The following is a 22,621-nucleotide window of genomic DNA, read 5'->3' on the forward strand; positions in this document are numbered from 1 at the left end:
ATTCTGACGGTGACCCTGGTCTTAGTTAGGACTACTTTCCAAGTCCTTCAGCAACGAAGATTCCTCCTCGACTGACGCTATTGTCTCGAGAATGAACACCAACTCGGTATTTTGGCACGAAAAGTACTCAGACAATGACAGAGGGTGGGAATTGGTAACACACTCTTCCTGCTTGCACTGGCAACGTGAATTTTGAAATGCAGACACTGCTGAAAGCTAGAAACATTTATTGTTGTTTGCGTAACTGGCTTTAATTCACATTTCAGTGATACATTTGATGTAAATATATGTGTTATATATTGTGTGTGTTATAAGTAGCTATGAATAGTACGACTGAAAACAATTACTGATAGTGACTAGGTGATGTCCTGTCGCATTAAATCGTAACAGTCCTTTTGAAACAATTTCAGTTGTGTTGAGTAAAACTCTTAAGGCATCTCTGTGTAGGCTTATCAATTCCATTCAAACAAAAAAGCGTAGAAAATATTCAACATATAATTATTTTAACGAAATTACAAACGATGACGTTCCGAAAGTAAAATTTTGAAGACAGTTTCTAGCGAAATATGTGAGCCCAATTATGCACTGTAGAGTTCATACTTCCTGTATGAAACGTTGAAAGAAATTGTCTTTGTCTCTGTTTGTGGACACGCACGTCTGCTACGTCCGTATTGTTCACAGTTTGACAACAGCTTTCCCGAAGTTCTCACCTCGCAGCATACCGATGAAAGCTCTGGGAGTGTTTTCAAAGCCTTTGGTCACAGTCTCCCTGTACTTGATTTTACTCTCTCTGACCCATTTCGTTAGCTGGCTGATGCCCTCTTCCCAGCGGTCGTGATACCGCGCAACCGAGCAACCCTCCAGTCGGAGCTGCTGCGCAAGGAATGTGAAGGGCAGGTTGACCAACTTCTGGTGCTCGAGGTCGTTGTACTGAGAGATGGCGCCGATCACGACGATGCGGCCGCGGTACCGCATGTTGCTCATGACTGCAGTGCTTATGTCGCCTCCCACGTTGTCGAAGTACACGTCGACACCATCTGGGGCAGCCTGCTTCAGGGCGGTGGACACGTCTGTCTTCTTGTAGTTAAAAGCGTGATGGAAGCCCAGGTCCTCCTTCAGCCATTTCACCTGAAAATAAGAGACATTCGTCATGGGTGTACAAGATGCTGGATCGACTTATTTGCCTAGTTATCTACAAAGCACAGTCATATACTATAAAAGAAGAAGAATTAATTCTGTCTATTTTGATAAAACAAACTAGAACACCAGGAAGAGTTCCATGTCGCCGTAGCTTATTCTCCGTCCCACTCACTCACGCAGCGGAAAATTCCACTGCTCCACAACGTCACCATAATACACTGAGGTGACAAAAACCGTGAGATACTGATATGCGTATATGCAGATGGATATACAGGGGTAATCCCAAAAGTAAGGTATCCTATTTTTTTATAAGTACATATACCTGTTTATTTCTGCAATGGTTTAGATCTGTTTACAGCTTGAACATGTAGCTATTTTTCGTCATAATCACCATTTCTGTCGATGCATTTTTGTAGACGCTGTTGCAGTTTTTGTATGCCCATGTCATACCAGGTCGCCGCCATGCTGTTCACAAAGTTATGAACCTCTTGTTTCACCTCGGCGTCGGAGCTGAATCGGTTTCCGGCCAAATGTTCAAAAATGGTTCAAATGGCTCTGAGCACTATGGGACTTAACATCTGAGGTCATCAGTCCGCTAGAACTTAGAACTACTTAAACCTAACTAGCCTAAGGAAATCACACACATCCATGCCCGAGGCAGGATTCGAACCTACGACCGTAACGGTCTCGTGGATCCAGACAGAAGTGCCTAGAACCGCTAGGCCACTGTGGCCGGCGCCAAATGTTCTTTTAACCTAGTGAACAGGTGATAGTCACTGGGCGCCAAGTCAAGACTATGTTCCGCTGAAACTGTTGCAGGAGAGCAAGGGTTTGCCGAGCGATGTGTGGGCGAGCGTTGTCATGGAGAATGTGTACGCCCTTGCTTAACATTCATCTTCTCCGGTTCTGAATTGCCAGTTTGAGTTTTTTCAGTGTCTCGCAGTACCTGTAAGCGTTAATTGTGGTCCCAGCGATTCAGCTCCGACGATGAGGTGAAAGAGGAGGTTCATAACTTTCTGAACAGCATGGCGGCGAGCTTGTATGACATGGGCATACAAAAACTGCCACAGCGTCTACAAAAATGCATCGTCAGAAATGGTGATTATGTCGAAAAATAGCTAAATGTTCAAGCTGTAAACAGATGTAAACCATTGTAGAAATAAGCAGGTCTATGTACTTATGAAAAAATAGGAGACCTTACTTTTGGAATTACCCTCGTATAACGCTTACACAAGGTATAAAAGGGCAATGCATTGGCAGAGCTGTTATTTGTACTCAGGTGATTCACGTGAAGATGTTTCCGACTTGATGATGGCCGCACGACCGGAGGTAACAGAATTTGAACGCGGAGTGGTAGTTAGAACTAGACGCATGGGACATCCCATTTCGGAAATCATTAGGGAATTCAATATTCCGAGATCCGCAGTGCCAAGAGTGTGCCGAGAATACCAAATTTCAGGCATTACCTTTCACCTAGAACAACGGAGTGCCGAAGGCCTTCACTTACCAACCCAGAGCAGCGGCGTTTGCGTGGAGTTGTCAGTGCTAACAGACAAGCAACAGTGCGTGAAAAAACCGCAAAAATCAATGTGTCAAGAGTGTGCTGAGAATACCAGATTTCATGCTCTTCCTCTCGCTACGGAGAACACTGGTCGACTGCCTTTAGTTAACGACCGAGAATAGCACCGCTTGCATATACACTCCTGGAAATTGAAATAAGAACACCGTGAATTCGTTGTCCCAGGAAGGGGAAACTTTATTGACACATTCCTGGGGTCAGATACATCACATGATCACACTGACAGAACCACAGGCACATAGACACAGGCAACAGAGCATGCACAATGTCGGCACTAGTACAGTGTATATCCACCTTTCGCAGCAATGCAGGCTGCTATTCTCCCATGGAGACGATCGTAGAGATGCTGGATGTAGTCCTGTGGAACGGCTTGCCATGCCATTTCCACCTGGCGCCTCAGTTGGACCAGCGTTCGTGCTGGACGTGCAGACCGCGTGAGACGACGCTTCATCCAGTCCCAAACATGCTCAATGGGGGACAGATCCGGAGATCTTGCTGGCCAGGGTAGTTGACTTACACCTTCTAGAGCACGTTGGGTGGCACGGGATACATGCGGACGTGCATTGTCCTGTTGAAACAGCAAGTTCCCTTGCCGGTCTAGGAATGGTAGAACGATGGGTTCGATGACGGTTTGGATGTACCGTGCAGTATTCAGTGTCCCCTCGACGATCACCAGTGGTGTACGGCCAGTGTAGGAGATCGCTCCCCACACCATGATGCCGGGTGTTGGCCCTGTGTGCCTCGGTCGTATGCAGTCCTGATTGTGGCGCTCACCTGCACGGCGCCAAACACGCATACGACCATCATTGGCACCAAGGCAGAAGCGACTCTCATCGCTGAAGACGACACGTCTCCATTCGTCCCTCCATTCACGCCTGTCGCGACACCACTGGAGGCGGGCTGCACGATGTTGGGGCGTGAGCGGAAGACGGCCTAACGGTGTGCGGGACCGTAGCCCAGCTTCATGGAGACGGTTGCGAATGGTCCTCGCCGATACCCCAGGAGCAACAGTGTCCCTAATTTGCTGGGAAGTGGCGGTGCGGTCCCCTACGGCACTGCGTAGGATCCTACGGTCTTGGCGTGCATCCGTGCATCGCTGCGGTCCGGTCCCAGGTCGACGGGCACGTGCACCTTCCGCCGACCACTGGCGACAACATCGATGTACTGTGGAGACCTCACGCCCCACGTGTTGAGCAATTCGGCGGTACGTCCACCCGGCCTCCCGCATGCCCACTATACGCCCTCGCTCAAAGTCCGTCAACTGCACATACGGTTCACGTCCACGCTGTCGCGGCATGCTACCAGTGTTAAAGACTGCGATGGAGCTCCGTATGCCACGGCAAACTGGCTGACACTGACGGCGGCGGTGCACAAATGCTGCGCAGCTAGCGCCATTCGACGGCCAACACCGCGGTTCCTGGTGTGTCTGCTGTGCCGTGCGTGTGATCATTGCTTGTACAGCCCTCTCGCAGTGTCCGGAGCAAGTATGGTGGGTCTGACACACCGGTGTCAATGTGTTCTTTTTTCCATTTCCAGGAGTGTAGTTGTCAGTGCTAACAGACAAAAAACACTGTATGAACTAATGGCCAAAATCAATGTTGGATGTACGATGAACGTGTCATTAAGGACTTCGGTGGTAATAGGCTACGGCAGCAGATGACCAACGGAAGTGCCTTTGCTAACAGCACGACTTCGTCTGCAGCGGCTCTCTTGGGCTCGTGACCATATCGGTTAGACCCTAGACAACTGGAAAACCACGGAGTGGTCAGATGAGTCCCGATATCAGTTGGCAAGAGCTGATGACAGGGTTCGAATCTGGCGCAGATTCCACGAAGCCACGGACCAAGGACGTCAAAAAATACACTGTCCAAACTGATGGTGGCTTTAACTATATGGGATGTGTTTACCATGTTATGGTCTAGTCCAACTGAAACGATTATTGATTGGAAATTGTTACGTTCGGCTACTTGGAGATCAGTTGCAGTCATTCATGGACTTCAATTTCCCAAACAACGATGAAATTTTTATGGATAATGTTCCATGTCACTGGGACGCAACTGTTCGCGATTGGTTTGAAGAACATTCTGGACAGTTCGAGTGAATGATTTGGTCACACTGATCACCGACAAGAATCCCATCGAACATTTATGGACGGTAATCGAGAGGTCAGTTGGTGCAAAAACTCCTGAACAGGCAACATTTTCGTAAATATGGACGGCTATAGAGGCAACAGGGCTCAATATTTCTGCAGGTGATTTTCCAATACTTGTTGAGTCCATTCAACGGCGTTTTGCTGCACTATGTCGGAAGAAAGGACATGCGACATGATATTAGGAGCTATCCCATGAGATGTGTCACCTCAGTGTATGGTAAGGACTTGGAACGATGCACAGAGGCAAGACTAAGTCCACAACCAGACGTAGCTTCAGAGCAGGTAGAAAGTTCGGTGGAAGTAGAAGATAATTTATAACAGGCGTTGCTTTATCAGACGTACTGAAAGCAACAGAAACATCATTGAGGAAAATACTGTAAAATGTTTAGTACACTTACAACTGTCTACAGCTGTATGTACGTGTATAAGACCATGACCAACCCTGAGATTGTGAATTACTTAAAACGTGTTGAAACAGGTGAAGGTAAAGTACCCATCCAATTGGAACTTTTTCCATTGGCTAGAACACAACCTGTCAGCCAGTAAGCATTTGAGCAGGGTACAGTAGGCACCCTTTGTCAGAGACGGAGTAACTGCTCCCGACGTCAGAAGTGTTTAAGTAAATTTAAAACGTTGTATGTATGTGAGGATGACGCTCAGATAGAGTGGACTGATACCGTGTTAGGTCTCTGGACTCGTTTTCAGAGGGATGACGGCTGAATTCCCCGTCGACCATCCACATTTATATTTTCCGTGTTTTCGTAAATGCTTAAGGAAAATGCTGGTACAGTTGCTATCAAACGCTACGGCTGGCTTCCTTCCCCAACCCGTACCTGTCACCCATTTTTAATGACGTCATTGTCAACAAGATGATATGTTGTCAAATCTTCTTTCCTTCCTTCCTGCGATGATGCTCACAAGTGTAAGTTACTGTATTACATACCAGCAGTGGCACTTATATCGACAGTGCGTGAAAGTACCATCCCGGTGGTTCATGAATAATACATGCCAGTGACTATACATGGAGGTGTGTGTAACTAACGTTATATGGGTTTATTTTGATGAGTGGTTACTGCTCTGGTATGGCTAATAAAAGGTCCATGAATTTGCAAAAGCAAATGAACATCTGTATCGAAGTACTGAAACTGGGCCGATAACCTCGCAATACTACATATATGGCCACCAAAAGCACCATATCACACGAAGTCTATCTGCCCAAAATCCGCTTAAGTCGTGGAGAGAGTGTTGATAGTCATTGAGGTTTTGTGAGAAGTGTAAAAGGTTGTTTGGCCGTTACTTCCATGTTAATGATTTAAAAAGTTTCAGTAAATATACTTATACAAACCAGTCCCTTCTGTCAATATTCCCAAAAAGATATTAGAGTCAGCTACAATTTAACAGCTGTTACAGAATTTTCAAACATTGTGAGAGAAGTTAAGCGTAGAGTACTGTGTACTGGACAATGACTGTTGCAGGTCAGTGAAAGCTTAATTACTTGGAAAGCTCATACGTGAAGAATAATGCAAGATTGTGAAGTGTATATGATGTTGTCCATCAGAAATTAAGTACTTGAACTATGATTAACATCCAACAAAAGATTCATTTTAATAATTAATATACTTCTTGAGACATATCACATAGTTCGTTTATTATTTAGACTGTATTGTTGGAAAACTAAGTAACTGTTTCGAAAAAGTAATTTAAAACCGAAAGTTCAACATTGAGAACATCATTGAGACCTTATCAGTAGCAGTAAACTGGTACTAACAATAATTGGATTGTGCTCTACTTCCAGCTTTAGCGTTGTATGTATCACTACATGGTCTTCCAGCATTTTTTAACACCGACGTCTACGAAGGAATTATTAATATACGAGGCTTGGAGCTTAAATAGTGGCAACTATTTATTGACAACCGATACAAAAGAGTTACGTTTTTGCACTTGTTACTGTCCCTCAAAGTAGTCACCAGCGTTATGTAGAACCCGTTCCCAAGAATGTGGAAGGCGCAATATACCGTTAGCAGAGACTGTTCTGTTGATGGTGCGAATGTGGCGATATAAAGTTATGGTGATTCTCGTGTACGACTGTGATGGTGTTATCCTAACGCATTACGTTCCTCCACGGCAGACCATCAATTCACAGTACTACTGTGCGTTTTTGGATCATCAGCTGCGACCAGATTTGCGAAAGAAGAGGCAACTCTTTCTGCGCAACCCACCCACCATTTTGCGCGAAAATGCGCGGGCTGATGCAGCGAAAGCTGTGGCTGCTCTGTTTGGTCGATGGGACTGGGAAGTACTGTACCATCCACCATACTCCAAGGAATTAAGTCCTTGTGACTTTGATTTGATTCCGAAGATGAAGAAACCATGTCGTGGCATTCGCTTTAGAACTGTTCCAGAGATTCAACAGGCAGCTGACCGCTCCATTCGCCCCATCAACAGAACAGGCTCTGCTAACGGTATAGTACGCCTTCCACATCGCTGGCAACGGGTTCTACACAACACTGGTGACTAATTTGAAGGACAGTAACAGGTGCAAACATGTAACTCTTTTGTATCTGTTGTGAATAATTAGTTGCCACTATTTAAGTTCCAACCCTCGTAAAATCGGAAAAGTTAACCAGGGAATTTTTAAAACTAGAAAGGAATAATAGATTTCAAGATATAAAGCACTGAGGATTGCATGCCAGGCACAAGAACGACATATTTATTGAGAAAGTGGGTAGTGGTACATGGTCAACCTTTTATTACGAGGAAGTGACTGTGGAGCTGTAGACGGAAACACACGAAAAATTTTCTTGAGAGGGTAAAGGCGATAGTTTCCAGTTGACACAGTCATACTTACCTCTTAATTTAGTAGTAGTTCAGTGGGTGATAGGTGGGAAACTCGTACCTTCAAGAATCAAAAAGCGCACTACTCATTGTGGGGAACATATTCAGATATGACGCCGCCAACAATGATGATCACAAACTGAGGGCCAAAGAATGTGAAGGCTACACCAGCACCACCCCTAGTACATCCGGTATCAATACTCCCACTGGACCTTAGGATTGTTTTTTATAAAATTCTGCTGCATACAGGTTTTTATATGTGACAGTTGTCAGGGGAAACATGGCCAGTACACGTACTGATTGTCTAACGCGCAGGGTGGGGGGTGGGAGTTTAAATGGAGCTCTGAAGCTAGATTAGTACTTACCATATAGTATTTCTTAATCTACATTTACATCATACTCCGTAAGCTACCTAACGGTTTGTGACGGAGGTACTTCTGGTACCACGGCAGATCCGCACTTCTCTGTTCCAATCGCGAATGGCGCGTGGGAAGAATGGTTGTCGATAAGACTCTGTATTAGTTCTAATTTCTCGAATTTTCTTGTCGTGGTCATTTCGCAAGATGTAAGTTGAAGGAAGTAATATGTTGCCTGACTCTTCCCGGAAAGGCTCTCTCGAAATTTCGATAGTAAGCCTCATCGTGATGCACAGCTCCTCTCTTGTAGCGTGTGCCACTGGAGTTTTTTGAGCACGCCTGTGACGCTCTGGCGCCGACTACACGATCCCGTGACGAAACCCGCCACTCTTCGTGGATGTTCTCTATCTCTTCTATCAGTCCTACCTGGTGGGGACCCCACTACTTACCAACACTACTGAAGAATCGGTCGCTTCGTGGGTGAGTCACATTTCATCAATATTATTCCTACAAATCTCAGTGTGGCATCTGCTTCTCCTACTATTTGTTTTATACGGCCATTCCACGTAAGATCAATCTGGATAATTACTCCTAAATATTTTACAATAGACACGGTTCCCAGCAATTCGCCACAATAGCGTAGTTGTACAGCGGTCTATTTCTTTTCCTATGTATATGCGATATGTTACATTTATTTACGTTCGTGGTGAACTGCCACAACCCGTACTATTCATTAGTCCTCTGTAGGCCCTTTTGCAAATCCATACTGTTGTCTGGCGTTGCTACTTTCTTGTAGACAACCATATCATCTGAGAACAATCTTAAGCAGCTTCCGATGCCTTTTAATAGATCATTTATAATCATTGTAAGGAGTAACTGCCCTATCATACTTGCTTGGGGTACTCCGGAAATTATCTTTATATCCATCGGTTTTGTTCCGCTAAGAGCGAAGTGTTGAGCCCTGTTTGTACGGAGGTGTTGAATCCAGTCGCAAATCTAGTCCGATACTCGGTAAGCTTCTATTTTTTTCCACTAAACTGCAGTGTGGGACGCTGTCGATTGACTTCCTGAGCACCCTTGTCTACAGCCATAGATCTCGTGGAAGAACAAAGGAAGCCGAGTTTTGCGAGATATCTGTTTGCGGAATCCATGTTGATTTTTATGAAGGAGATTTTCGTTCTCGAAAAAGGTAATAATTTTTCAATATACAATATATTCCATAATTCTACAGCACATTGATGTCAACGATGTAGGCCTATAATTACTCGCATCTGTCCTACGACCCTTCTTGAAAATGCTGTACCCCAATCGCTAGGCACCCTTCTACGGAACAGCTCCTACAAGGTGAGAAAGTTCTTCCGCATAATCTTCCTAAAGTCTTGTAGGTATCTCATCTGGTCCTGATGCCTTTGCACTACCAAACGATTGTAGTTTCTTTCCCATTCCGCGATCAGTTTCCTCAGTATTTGCTATTTAGACGTTCGAACGATAGTTGAAAGGAGAGACCATGTTGCAATCTTCCACGGTGAAACATCCGAAACGTCCTAATTCAGTATGTCGTCCTTTTCTCTGCTGTCTTCCGTTTCGGTGGCAGAAAGGTCACTGAGTGAATGGAAAGAGGATTTTGAACCTCTTATTGATTTCACATAAGACCAAACCCTAGAGTTTTTATTCATATCGGTTGACCAAATGTTTCTTTCAAAGTCATTGAACGCTTCGCTCATTGATCTCCTTACGCTCATTTTCGCTTCGTTCAGCTTAATTTTGCTAAAAATGGTTCAAATGGCTCTGAGCACTATGGGACTTAACAGCTATGGTCATCAGTCCCCTAGAACTTAGAACTACTTAAACCTAACTAACCTAAGGACGTCACACAACACCCAGCCATCACGAGGCAGAGAAAATCCCTGACCCCGCCGGGAATCGAACCCGGGAACCCGGGCGTGGGCTTAATTTTGCCAGTTAGGTTTTGACTTCTTTTGAATCTGAGATGAAGATCTTGTTCACACAGCAGTTTTCTAAGACCGCTATGAAACCGCGGTAGGTCTTTCCCATCCCTTACGACATTGCTCGGAACACACTTGTCTAAGGCATATTGACCGAAGCTTTTGAATTTTTCCTATTCGTGCTCTAGATTTCCGTCCTCAGCAAAGAATATTTGATGCTAACTACTCAAATACTTAGCAACTTGTATCCTGTCGCTCTCGCTAAGCAAAAATATTTTCCTTTTTTCTTAGCATTCTCTGTAAAATTCGTGTTCATAGTTAATATCACAGCTTTATGATTACTGACACCTTCGTCTACGTTAAGTGATTCGATAAGTTCAGTTTCAGGTTTGTTTGTTGGTAGGACGTCTTAGACGTTCACGAGTTGGTTCTCTTATTATCTGCTAGGAGTAATTTTCGGACAAGACATTCAGAATAATGTCACACGAATCCCTGTCTCTGGCACCAGTTTGATAGCACGACTCTCCCATTCTATACCTGGCAAATGGAATTCATCCCCTATTACAACGGCATGATCAGGAAAATTACTAACGACATTCTAGAAATTCTGTCTGAACCACTCTATCACTACAGCTCCTGACGCAGGCGGTCTATAAAAGCACTAGATTACCATTTCAGACCGACCACTGATGCTAAACTTCACCAAGATCAATTCACATTCCGTGATAGCATCGCTAGATATTGTAGAATTATTTATTGAAATAAAAAAGCTGCCAACTATCCTTAAGATTAATATTACAATTTGAACTTAGGATTTCGGTCTGCTCACTTCCGATTTCAACGAACTTTCTGTTCCTACTACTATCTGGACAGTATAGTCTTCAATAAGCGATACTAATTCTGGAGCCTTTCATTGGGCGCTCCTGCAGTTTACTAGTGATTCTGAACAAAAACTTCATATGGACATATGCCATATTCCGAATGGTTTCCGAGGCTGAACACATTTAGTTTCACTTTTGTACGGTGTTCTTGAAAACCATACCCTCGAGCGAAAACGTGTAACAGTACAAAGTTAAATTACATTAAATTTCCTTCAAAAAAGATCCAATTCGCTTTTTCTCCAGGACTAATAGTTAGCGCGAGTATACTGAAAATCTCGCAGGCCAATTTGAGGTAGTTTCCCGACTTGACAGACCACATGTGTTCTTTATCAAAGTGTTCGTCTCAATTGCCTCTGCGCTACTATGGCACGTTGTAAACAGTGACAGTCTTTGAATAATACAGAAAATAAATAACAATGTGCATTAAATGTGTTCTGCCTTGGGAACCATTCGGAATGGAGCATATGCCCTTATGAAGTATTTTGTTCAGAATCACTAATATTACCATCCCTCAAAGCATGTACCTTACTTCCTGACTCAACATGTATTAACCCTTTCCATATCCGATCTGGAAGGACGAGTATTCTCTGAGTTCATCGTGGCTGATGTAACTTCGATACATGTGCAGGCCACATGTATTTCGCTACCTTAGTAGCCGCATCCCGCGTTTACTGTCTGACTGACCTATTACGGGGAAACTTATACCTCTCCACCTGATAGCGTAGGTGGGGAAATTCGCATCCGTTAACGTCACAGACACCCACTAGTTTAGACTTTATAATCTGGTAAACTCCAACTGGTAACAAGAGTACCTTATATCAAAGAGAAGGCCATGTGATCGGCCAGTGACTTCTGAAAGAGCTCTAGGTCACCACGCAACTGATATATCAGCAACTTGAGGTGTTGCTGCACAACGCTGCCATACGCCCACACCTGCTGCTGGATTAGTGTTCTACCTTCCAGCGTACTAAGGTAACTTTTGTGTATATTTTGGGCCAGGAAAAAGACAATAGTACAGTACCATCGAGAGCATCTGGAAGAACAATAACCAGGGCTGCAACGCCACCATACGGCCACACCTGCTGCTGGAATACGTTCTATCTTCCAAGATATTAATTCAAACCATGTGACCATTAGTTTCAAATAAAAGCAACTAGTGTAGTATCATCAATAACGTCCTCAAGAACAATCAACAGGACTACCTCTCATAACTGGAGAAAGCCAAGGGTTCTTGATGAGAATATTCCAAAATCAGCCCAACATTCCTCAGCTGTCGCTAGGTGATGGCAGCGAGCCTCGTCGCCAAAAACCGTGCAGAAGAAACGATTCAACCTGACATAACTCCTGAGGGAAACTTGAACCACGTTAGCAGCACGAATAATCTAGAATCACATATCAATAAGATTATTTAAACGGCATTCGTGTTTCTTCTTGTTTTACTTCTTCTTCTTCTTCTCTCGTTTCCTAAATGTTTGCATAGAGTGTATCTAAGGCGGGGCGTGATTAACAATCAGGTATTCTTCTAGTTGAATGGGGGAATTCGCTCGAAAACCATGTCCAGGCTGGTTGGCTCACTGGACCTCGTCGTTAATCCATTAGGAACATTCCATTTTGGGCCAGATCGCCTCCCTGTGTCTCCAAAGCGCCACTTTAAAGCTCTCCGCTAGTCAGACAGTTGCGAACGGTGCCTCTGTTTCAGGATGGGGAATATTGTCCTCGCTACTCAACACCTGTATCTATACACAATTGAAGAGCTAAGTAACACATACCTTGGCGTCGGATCCGGCGAAGCCGATGACAGTACAGCCCTTGATGCGCGCTATCTGGCCCACTACGCTGCCGACAGCCCCGGCAGCGCCAGTGACTGCGACCACCTCTCCTGGCGTGGGTTTGCAGATGTCCAGCAGTGGGAAGTAGGCGCTGTTGCCTGGCATACCGAGGACTCCCAGGGACAGCGACAGAGGCAGGTCCCCCAGGTGTGGCACCAACCTGGGTGGCGTTACGTACAGGGGGGGCTCTGGCCTGCCGGAGCCCACATCGGCCACCGTGCGGTCGCGCCACCCCCAGTACGCCACGACGTGCCGCCCCACTGGAAAGCCGGGAGCACGGCTCTCCACGATCCGCGCCACCTGTGGGCAGACCTCTGCATTACACCATCGCACTGCTGCGCTAACACAAGACAGTTGTACAAGTAACAAGGTGCTTCGATCTTCCAGGAAATACGTTAGTAAATCTCTCCATGATACTCAGCACCTTTGCTGCAACATCTGGCAGTGTAATACTGTTAGCGTTTACAAACACACTTGTTCTCGATAAATGAACCTGGGTCAAAATATGCCACAGTAAGGCCTACAATTCTAGATAGTTCATCACAAATAAGAGAAATCTCATCTACAGAGACTGCCTGATTTTGAAATCCCCTTCCACTTACAACACTACCACACAGTAGCAGTAATATACAGTTAAATCAACCCCAAATACTTGAAACATCCCCTTAGAAAAATTTATGAATTACTCTGGTGGTAAACTTCTTATGTTATTTGATTTTCCAACAGCTGAGCAAAACTGAACGTACTGAGACATTTCTCTCTTTACTTATTCTGATCAACACTAAACTGACACACAATATTTTTAGCGCAACGCAATCTGACTTTCAATAATCCCTACAAAAGAATGGACCTGACTAACAGTAACCTATACCTTTCATGAATCACTTACCTCACAAAAATCTTCGTTACTCGAACTACTGCAATACAGCCAGCGCCAATACTGCCAGCTAAATAAAAGATTCTAACTACTGAAGGCACTGACTACTGATAGGCATAGTTAGCAAATGAAAGATTTTGATAGAGGACAAACAATGTACAATGTATTTACCTTAAGAGTGTTCAAAAATCAATATATATATATATATATACACTCCTGGAAATTGAAATAAGAACACCGTGAATTCATTGTCCCAGGAAGGGGAAACTTTATTGACACATTCCTGGGGTCAGATACATCACATGATCACACTGACAGAACCACAGGCACATAGACACAGGCAACAGAGCATGCACAATGTCGGCACTAGTACAGTGTATATCCACCTTTCGCAGCAATGCAGGCTGCTATTCTCCCATGGAGACGATCGTAGAGATGCTGGATGTAGTCCTGTGGAACGGCTTGCCATGCCATTTCCACCTGGCGCCTCAGTTGGACCAGCGTTCGTGCTGGACGTGCAGACCGCGTGAGACGACGCTTCATCCAGTCCCAAACATGCTCAATGGGGGACAGATCCGGAGATCTTGCTGGCCAGGGTAGTTGACTTACACCTTCTAGAGCACGTTGGGTGGCACGGGATACATGCGGACGTGCATTGCCCTGTTGGAACAGCAAGTTCCCTAGCCGGTCTAGGAATGGTAGAACGATGGGTTCGATGACGGTTTGGATGTACCGTGCACTATTCAGTGTCCCCTCGACGATCACCAGTGGTGTACGGCCAGTGTAGGAGATCGCTCCCCACACCATGATGCCGGGTGTTGGCCCTGTGTGCCTCGGACGTATGCAGTCCTGATTGTGGCGCTCACCTGCACGGCGCCAAACACGCATACGACCATCATTGGCACCAAGGCAGAAACGACTCTCATCGCTGAAGACGACACGTCTCCATTCGTCCCTCCATTCACGCCTGTCGCGACACCACTGGAGGCGGGCTGCACGATGTTGGGGCGTGAGCGGAAGACGGCCTAACGGTGTGCGGGACCGTAGCCCAGCTTCATGGAGACAGTTGCGAATGGTCCTCGCCGATACCCCAGGAGCAACAGTGTCCCTAATTTGCTGGGAAGTGGCGGTGCGGTCCCCTACGGCACTGCGTAGGATCCTACAGTCTTGGCGTGCATCCGTGCGTCGCTGCGGTCCGGTCCCAGGTCGACGGGCACGTGCGCCTTCCGCCGACCACTGGCGACAACATCGATGTACTGTGGAGACCTCACGCCCCACGTGTTGAGCAATTCGGCGGTACGTCCACCCGGCCTCCCGCATGCCCACTATACGCCCTCGCTCAAAGTCCGTCAACTGCACATACGGTTCACGTCCACGCTGTCGCGGCATGCTACCAGTGTTAAAGACTGCGATGGAGCTCCGTATGCCACGGAAAACTGGCTGACACTGACGGCGGCGGTGCACAAATGCTGCGCAGCTAGCGCCATTCGACGGCCAACACCGCGGTTCCTGGTGTGTCCGCTGTGCCGTGCGTGTGATCATTGCTTGTACAGCCCTCTCGCAGTGTCCGGAGCAAGTATGGTGGGTCTGACACACCGGTGTCAATGTGTTCTTTTTTCCATTTCCAGTAGTGTATATATTGATTTTTGAACACTCTTAAGGTAAATACATTGTTCATTGTTTGTCCTCTATCAAAATCTTTCATTTGCTAACTATGCCTATCAGTAGTCAGTGCCTTCAGTAGTTAGAATATATATATATATATATCACCTCGATCGACGCATTGGCTTGAATGTCGGTTACATCATCAAAGCATTGAACCTTGATGTGAATTTATGCACTTTGTCGTTTTGTGATAGATCACCTGTGATGAATTTTTCCAGAAAATGACTGTCTGGGTTTTGCATTTCAGTCATGTCACAGTTGGTGCCACACATTGTTGTTCTTCTCTAAGAATCTAAGTGTGGCTTAGACTCTGTATATCCTCTTATCTTCTTCAAAACATTGTTGAGAACGTCAGGGAACACTTCATTTGGAGCTGTTGCACCACTGCAATTTCTAGCACAATAACATTGGAAACAGGACGTTTGCGCGACCACTACTAAAAGGGGAAAGGGAAGGCAAGTAGGCTTCAAAAATTCTATTTTCAGATTTTAGCATATTTGAAATGCCTGGTCTTTCCTGCGTGAAACAGTTTTTGTTTTATACAAATAGGACAATTTTTTCGTGAGATATGATGGTTTTCTGGTTTTCCTGACTCTCTGTGCCACGCCTTCCTTTTTGCGCCATGCAGAGATAATGCACAGCATTAAATTAAATTAAATTAAATTAAACCCATATTTATAGACCTTTGTAAAGATACCTAGTTGAAGAAATGTCTTCATGGGAAAACCCAAAATTTAAATAAATGTGTGAATTCTGTCATTTGGAACCGGTTACCGAAAACTGTATTTATTCAGCTTACAACCCTCAAATTTGGTGTTTATGATGCTATTTTATGCTTCACTGATGGTTAATTAGAAAACTGGATGTATTGGAATTATTGGGCATAAAATATAGTGGAAATACTGCATGATCCTTGTTGCAAGTAGATAAAGAGAGAATCCGCAAAGCAGATATTGGTAATTTTAAATGCACAAAAGAAGCCAGACAGAAAAGAAGAGGGACCAAGAGAAGAAAAGAAGATCAGTATGATTCAGATGATGCTCAGTATGGTGGAAGAAAATGTTAATGGTAAGTATTCTCATCAATGACTATACTAGAATTGCAATATTAAACATTAAATGGATTTTTCTCAAAACTACATTTTTTTTATTTTCAGGTACCATTATTTGATAAACTAATGGGACTAGAAACATGAAATTTGGTCAATTTGTACTGCAGATGGTAATAAGTTATGACAAGTAAAGTGAGAACCACCAAACAATCAGAAACTGTTTTATAATAATTAATATACAAAAATAGTTAAATTTTACTACTGAAAGATAAAAATTTTTTCTTCAAGACCATGAGGTATTATTTTCATTTTACTTGTATATTGAGGCATATATGTTATTTATATGCAGTAAGAATTTCATTAATGAGATTTTCACTCTGCAGCGGAGTGTGTGCTGATATGAATCTTCCTGGCAGATTAAAACTGTGTGCCCGACCGAAACTCGAACTCGGGACCTTTGCCTTTCGCGGGAAAGTGCTCTACCAACTGAGCTACCGAAGCACGACTCACGCCCGGTACTCACAGCTTTACTTCTTTCATTGTTTTATCACTTATAGTTCTTTTGAAAAGTGTACCTAATCAATGGGTATAATAGCATCGGCAGAATAGGGATAAAAATTGCCTTCCATCTCCCCTTATTGCTTGCACACAGCTGACTGGTCCAGTGCACATCTGTTGTTTACAGTTGTTAGTTGGATTTGCGGCCGTAATTACTGCGCTGACATCACTCGTACGCCAACAACAAAACCAGGTTCGGAAGTTTTTGGACTAATAGTGTACACACTTTTCAGATTCCCACTGCACTACACTCTTATCCAGGTGCTCATTCGGTATTCCACCACAACAGAGCCGTCACGCGGCAGGCCTACTTCGTCGGTAACTCTTTATGTTATTATGGTCGCATGTTCAAACTCCGTTGACATGTTCATCAATCAGTTAAATCTGTCTGACGGCATTTTTTGTAGCAGACGACTTACCTTCTATTAGAATGAACGACACCCTCTACTAATTCTTCCACACAACTACAGATATGCCTAAGACTAATTTTTCCTTTTAAACTGTCCCTACTTAGGACCACTGACCGTACAAAATTTAATGATGTACTATTACTTACGAGTGAAGAACATTCAGTGAAGTTACAAATCATGCAATCATACAGCCTTTGTTAGCTACAGGGTGACAGTTATTGAACTATATGAAATAAAACCGCTATAACTTCTGCGCGGTTTGGGTTAGGACGTTTAAACACCGCGGTTGGCCACAGGGGGTGATGAGGATTAGTATAAGCATGCCCACACGCCTTGTGGTTGCCCACCCGCTTCATTTCGTCAATAAGCAAAATTGTCGCGCTTGGGGGACTGAAAAGCTACATTCTCGAGTCGAGAAGTCTCTTCACCCTCAAAGGGTGACTGTGTGGTGTGCAATGTACAGTCACGGAATAATCGGTGCGATATCCCTTGATGGCACGGTGACTACGCAACGTCTTTGGAAGACGATTTCATCCTCATTATCCAAAGTGATCCTGATTTCGATAAAATGTGGTTCATGCAAGACGGAGCTGACCCCATCGAAGCAGCAGAGTGATGTCCTGGAGGAGCACTTTGGGGATCGCATTCTGGCTCTCGGGTACCCACAGGCTACTGGCATGATCCTCAATTGGTCGCCATATTATACGGGTATGAAAACATGCGACTCGTTTTTGTATATTAAAGACAAGACGTACAGCAATAACCGCAAAGCCATTTCTGAGCTTAAAACAGCCATTCCGGAGGTCATCGACAGCATCGATGTTCCGACGCTTCGGCGGATCTTGCAGAATTTCGCTATTCATCTGCGCCACATCACCGCCAATGATGGCAGGCATAGCGAACATGTCATAACCTAAATTCGAATGTCTGTAGTGACGTTTACAATAATAAAGTGTGTGCACGCCGTTGTTTGTAACTAATTTATGTTTTTTTTCATATAGTTAAAGAATTGTCACCCTGAATGTTAAAAAATCAACCCAGCATACAGCAGTGTCTGATTTTGAAGTTAAGAGAAAATAAGTGAGAGAGAAAGAGAGAGAGAGAAAGAGAGAGAGAGGGAGAGGGACAAATAAGATGTTTTGTATGTGTTGTTGTTGGTATTTTTCTTGTCATTACGTGCATTTCAGTTTTCCCAGTTCGACGATGACGGCACAGCAAGTGACATGCCATCACAAACTGTATCGACACTGTCAGCTGCAATGTTACTTGCTTCATTCATAAGTCAGATGGCCTCAACTGAAATCGGAAGGACTGGTATGGCTACCATCATGCTGTTATGACAGCTGTCACAGGAACTAAGTCGTCCGAATAGACAACACAAATATCGGACCCAAAACTGGATGCTGTCGAAAAACAAAATATGGGTACTGAATACACTGATCACGAAGAAAATTCATTCGTTATCGTGCACGAAATTTTGAGCAATCTTGCTTCGTGCAAAATTAGGAACACAGAGCTTCATTTATTAATTATATCGTTAACTACAATGTGGTATAAACATTTGGCATTTAAAATTTTATGTCGCTATAATAAGAGCTGATGGCAAGTCGGAGCTGTTGTGACTCTAGCCTACAGATATATCTCTCGTGACTCCAATTTTCTAACCTGTAAGAGCACTTAATTTTTATCGTGTCGGCACCAAAATCTGAACCAGTTAGCAGCAGTATATGATATACTTGATCCACTTTTGGAACTAAGTGGTTGGATACCGACAAGTGTCTTAGTTATTAATTATCTAATCAATTGTTTATCTACACTGAAATTATCAAACACGCACCCACACACACACACACGCACAGACACACAAACAGACACACACACACACACACACACACACACACACACACACACACACACACACACACACACTCAGCAGAAAACATTAATCTGACACACATTATGTGTTCACAACGGCAAAACACATCATAGAACTGTCAACAAATTTCTAAATATTGGTAGGGAGTATAATGCTCTTGTTAATGTACATTCTGATAGTTACTGCCGCGATTGCTGGACCGTACCATACTATGTGAAAAGCTCACATTATTATGCATTAGCTGAGAACGAAGTGACAATAAATCAAATGTTTATCTAAATCTCAAATTACCTCACTTGTTGTTTGATAATTTGCTAATTATCATAAAATCTCGGGGAGTGATACGACAATTTCTGATAGTGTAATCAGCTGTGCATACACTAATAAGCCAAAACATTATGACCACTTCTCAGCGCGACGCTGCATACTGCCTGGTGGCATTGAGGACACGTGACGTGGTAACAAAAGTATATTGGGTTCAAACAGGGAAATCCAATGAGATAATCTACTTTGACAAAGGGCAGATTATTATTAAGCAGAGCCTGTGAACTAATACCCGAAAACGGCGAAGTTGGTCGAATTGGACGTGCTACCTTCGTGAGAAGCCTCGGAAAGAGGTAGAAGGATAGTGAAACTACCACTAGGAGCTAAATGGTTGGACGTCCACGAATCTTCACAGAACGTTGGGTTCGGAGGCATGTATGCGCTGTAAAGTAGGATACGTGGTGATGTGTGACATCTCTTCGAAAGAGCACACAGCTGGTGCATCCACAAGTGTTTCGGAGCATACCGTTCATCGTACATTGTAGAACATGGAGCTTCACAGCAGACCACCCCCACGTGTTCATATGTTGACCCTACGACATCGTCAATTGCGATTGGAGTGGGCATGGGACTATTGGGATTCGGCCGTCACGCGTCGGCTCTTCGGCTGAATCACATCTTTGCTACACTAGGTCGATGGTCGTCTTCATAAACGCCGTCATCGGGGTGACCGGCGGTTCAAAACGTGCAGCGCGCCACGGACGCAAGTTGGTGGGAGTAGTACGAGGGCTGTCCACAAAGTACATTACGTTTTGGAATTTAAAATAAATAAAGTATTGGAAATTTTTTATTATATACAGATGAAAGCCACACTTAAATAGTACTTTTCTACATAGTTGCCATTTAAATTAAGGCACTTATCGTAGCGATGGACGAGCTTGGAAATTCCTTCGTCGTAAAATTCGGTCGCCTGCGCCTTCAACCACGTAATGACTGTCTTTTGAGACAGAAAAGGTGTGATTTTTGTGGATTTCCTGGAACGAGGCACTACAATAAACTCTCAAAGGTATTGCCAAACTCTGCACAACCTCAGAAGAGCAATACAAAACAAGCGCAAGGAAAAGTTGGGCTCAAAGATCTTGCTGATTCACCAAAACGCCCGGGCCCACAGGGCAAATGCCACTCGTGAAGTTCTCGAATCTTTTAAGTGGGAGTTGTTTCCTCATCCGCCATACAGTCCCGACCTGGCACCGAACGACTTCCGCTTATTCCCAGCAATGAAGAAGTGGTTGGCTGTGCAGCGTTTGGATGACGACGCACAGCTTCAAGAAGAGGTAACCACGTGGTTGAAGGCGCAAGCGGCCGAATTTTACGACGAAGGAATTTCCAAGCTCGTACATCGCTACGATAAGTGCCTTAATTTAAATGGCAACTATGTAGAAAAGTACTATTTAAGTGTGGCTTTCATCTGTATATAATAAAAAGTTTTTCCAATAATTTATTTATTGTTAATTCCAAAACGTAATGTACTTTGTGGATGGCCCTCGTATTATGCACGGGTGACATTCTCCTGCTCTCACATGGGGCTTGTGGTAGTAATCGAAGGCAAGCTGACGGCTGCGGACCAGCTGCATAATTGTCCATGTCTCGACGCCAGAATCGTGCTACTGTGGTTTGCGGAGCAATATAGTGATGTCTCGACGACCAAATTCGCCTGATGTAAATGCTACGGAACTCAGCTGGGTCACTATCAGGCGCCACCACCGCGTACGCAAATGAGTGGCTTGTTATTTATGCGAATTACATGACCTGTGCGTAGACATCTAATGCCACATATCTCCACAAACCCAACAACAAACGGTGGGATCCCCGATACGCACCGGTCTCGATGGCCGAGCGGTTCTAGGCGCGAAGTCCGGAACCGCGCTACTGCTACGGTCGCAGATTCGAATCCTGCCTCGGGCATGGATGTGTGTGATGTCATTAGGTTAGTTAGGTTAAAGTACTTCTAAGTTCTAGGGGACTGATGACCTCAGATGTTAAGTCCCATAGTGCTCAGAGCCATTTGAACCGTTTTGAACCCCGATACGCAGAATCAGTAATGTTTTTTTTTTTTTTCCAAAACCGACCAAACAAACTGTTAATCAGGTGGCCATAATATTTTGGTTCATCAGCGCATAGTTGTAAAAGAAAATCAGACCGCTTCAGATTGTGTCCAAATCAGTTCTCAATGAACCAGTCTCCCATGCGTTTCTTGTCACACTCAGTCTAAACAGAGATTGAAATTATTTCGAAATGCAATCGCCATGTAGCAGGTGAACGACTGCTATCAGTGGTTTGGGAAGACTTAATGGCATCAGAAAGTTAAAATAACATTTAACTCACAATGATGTGTCAAAAAATGACGTCGCTGGAGCGCGACGAGTGAAAGTTTCCATTTTGCTCACGAAACATCGGTGACGTCACTGGAATGGTGCCAGTGGCGTTGCGTGTGGATGCCCACTTCGAGGCACAGAGTAACCGTCTGTATCATATTATAAACGACGGGAAGTGAGAGGTACTTTACCTGAGCGCCGTAGAAGGTGTCTCCCACTTTGTGCATAGCCGTGTGACCCTTCTGGAAGGGGTCGACACTAAAGTAGACTGCCTCGCCTAAGATCTGTCCTTCCTTGACGGGCGGCAGGTCCTCCTCCTCGATGCGGAAGTCCTCGGTTCGAGGCGGCCCTTGGAAGTGTCGGACGAGTACGATTTTGCGTGCCTTCACCATGGTGGCTGCTGCTGTTCTGCAGACGTGTGAGCAACCTGCGCTTTTAATACGATCACCGAGGCCTTGTCGAGTTGATATCGGTATCTCTGCGATTTGCGTCAATGTTATATTTAACTTCGCTGGAACCTTACCGCGCTGTTATCGGCGTATCTTTGGTTTACGCTAGCGTAATTGACCTGCGGTACGTCGGACAAAGTAGTACTGATTACGTGTGGTATAGAGGTACAGCGTCATATGCCGTCGTAACAGTAAGGTATGTTGTGAAACACTGGACTCTTATCTAGCTGTTATCGGGATGTCTATGGTTCTCCGGTTAATTGTAGCAAAGTAGTAATGTTTACGTCCGGTATGTTGTGAAATTTATTGAAAGACAAGTTCTTAATAAGAGCAGACATTCATACTCAAGCTGTCCTGCTGACTGATAAGCGTTTGCAG

At 44.5% G+C, this 22,621-nt stretch overlaps 1 protein-coding gene across 1 annotated transcript; it reads right to left on the bottom strand.

Annotated features, from left to right (window-relative positions):
• Window positions 1–240: 240 nt before the first annotated feature.
• LOC126195090 (prostaglandin reductase 1-like) lies at window positions 241–22,216 on the bottom strand. Its single transcript, XM_049933553.1, has 3 exons — window positions 21,986–22,216; window positions 12,659–13,018; window positions 241–1,128 (listed from the first exon to the last, which is right to left on the bottom strand). Exons 1-3 carry the CDS (start codon window positions 22,184–22,186, stop codon window positions 676–678), a joined length of 1,014 nt encoding a protein of 337 aa, XP_049789510.1. The 5' UTR covers window positions 22,187–22,216; the 3' UTR covers window positions 241–675.
• Window positions 22,217–22,621: the final 405 nt, after the last annotated feature.

The sequence above is a fragment of the Schistocerca nitens genome, chromosome 7 (genome assembly GCF_023898315.1).
Source record: "Schistocerca nitens isolate TAMUIC-IGC-003100 chromosome 7, iqSchNite1.1, whole genome shotgun sequence".
Lineage (NCBI taxonomy): Eukaryota > Metazoa > Arthropoda > Insecta > Orthoptera > Acrididae > Schistocerca > Schistocerca nitens.

What these genes read in the sequence shown, in the direction of transcription:
- LOC126195090 (XM_049933553.1), bottom strand. Translation starts at nt 22,186, where the DNA reads ATGGTGAAGGCACGCAAAATCGTACTCGTCCGACACTTCCAAGGGCCG. An exon ending in ACACCTTCTACGGCGCTCAG is followed by an intron (nt 13,019 to 21,985) that starts GTAAAGTACCTC and finishes GTCTGCCCACAG; the next exon opens with GTGGCGCGGATCGTGGAGAG. An exon ending in TCGCCGGATCCGACGCCAAG is followed by an intron (nt 1,129 to 12,658) that starts GTATGTGTTACT and finishes TCTTATTTTCAG; the next exon opens with GTGAAATGGCTGAAGGAGGA.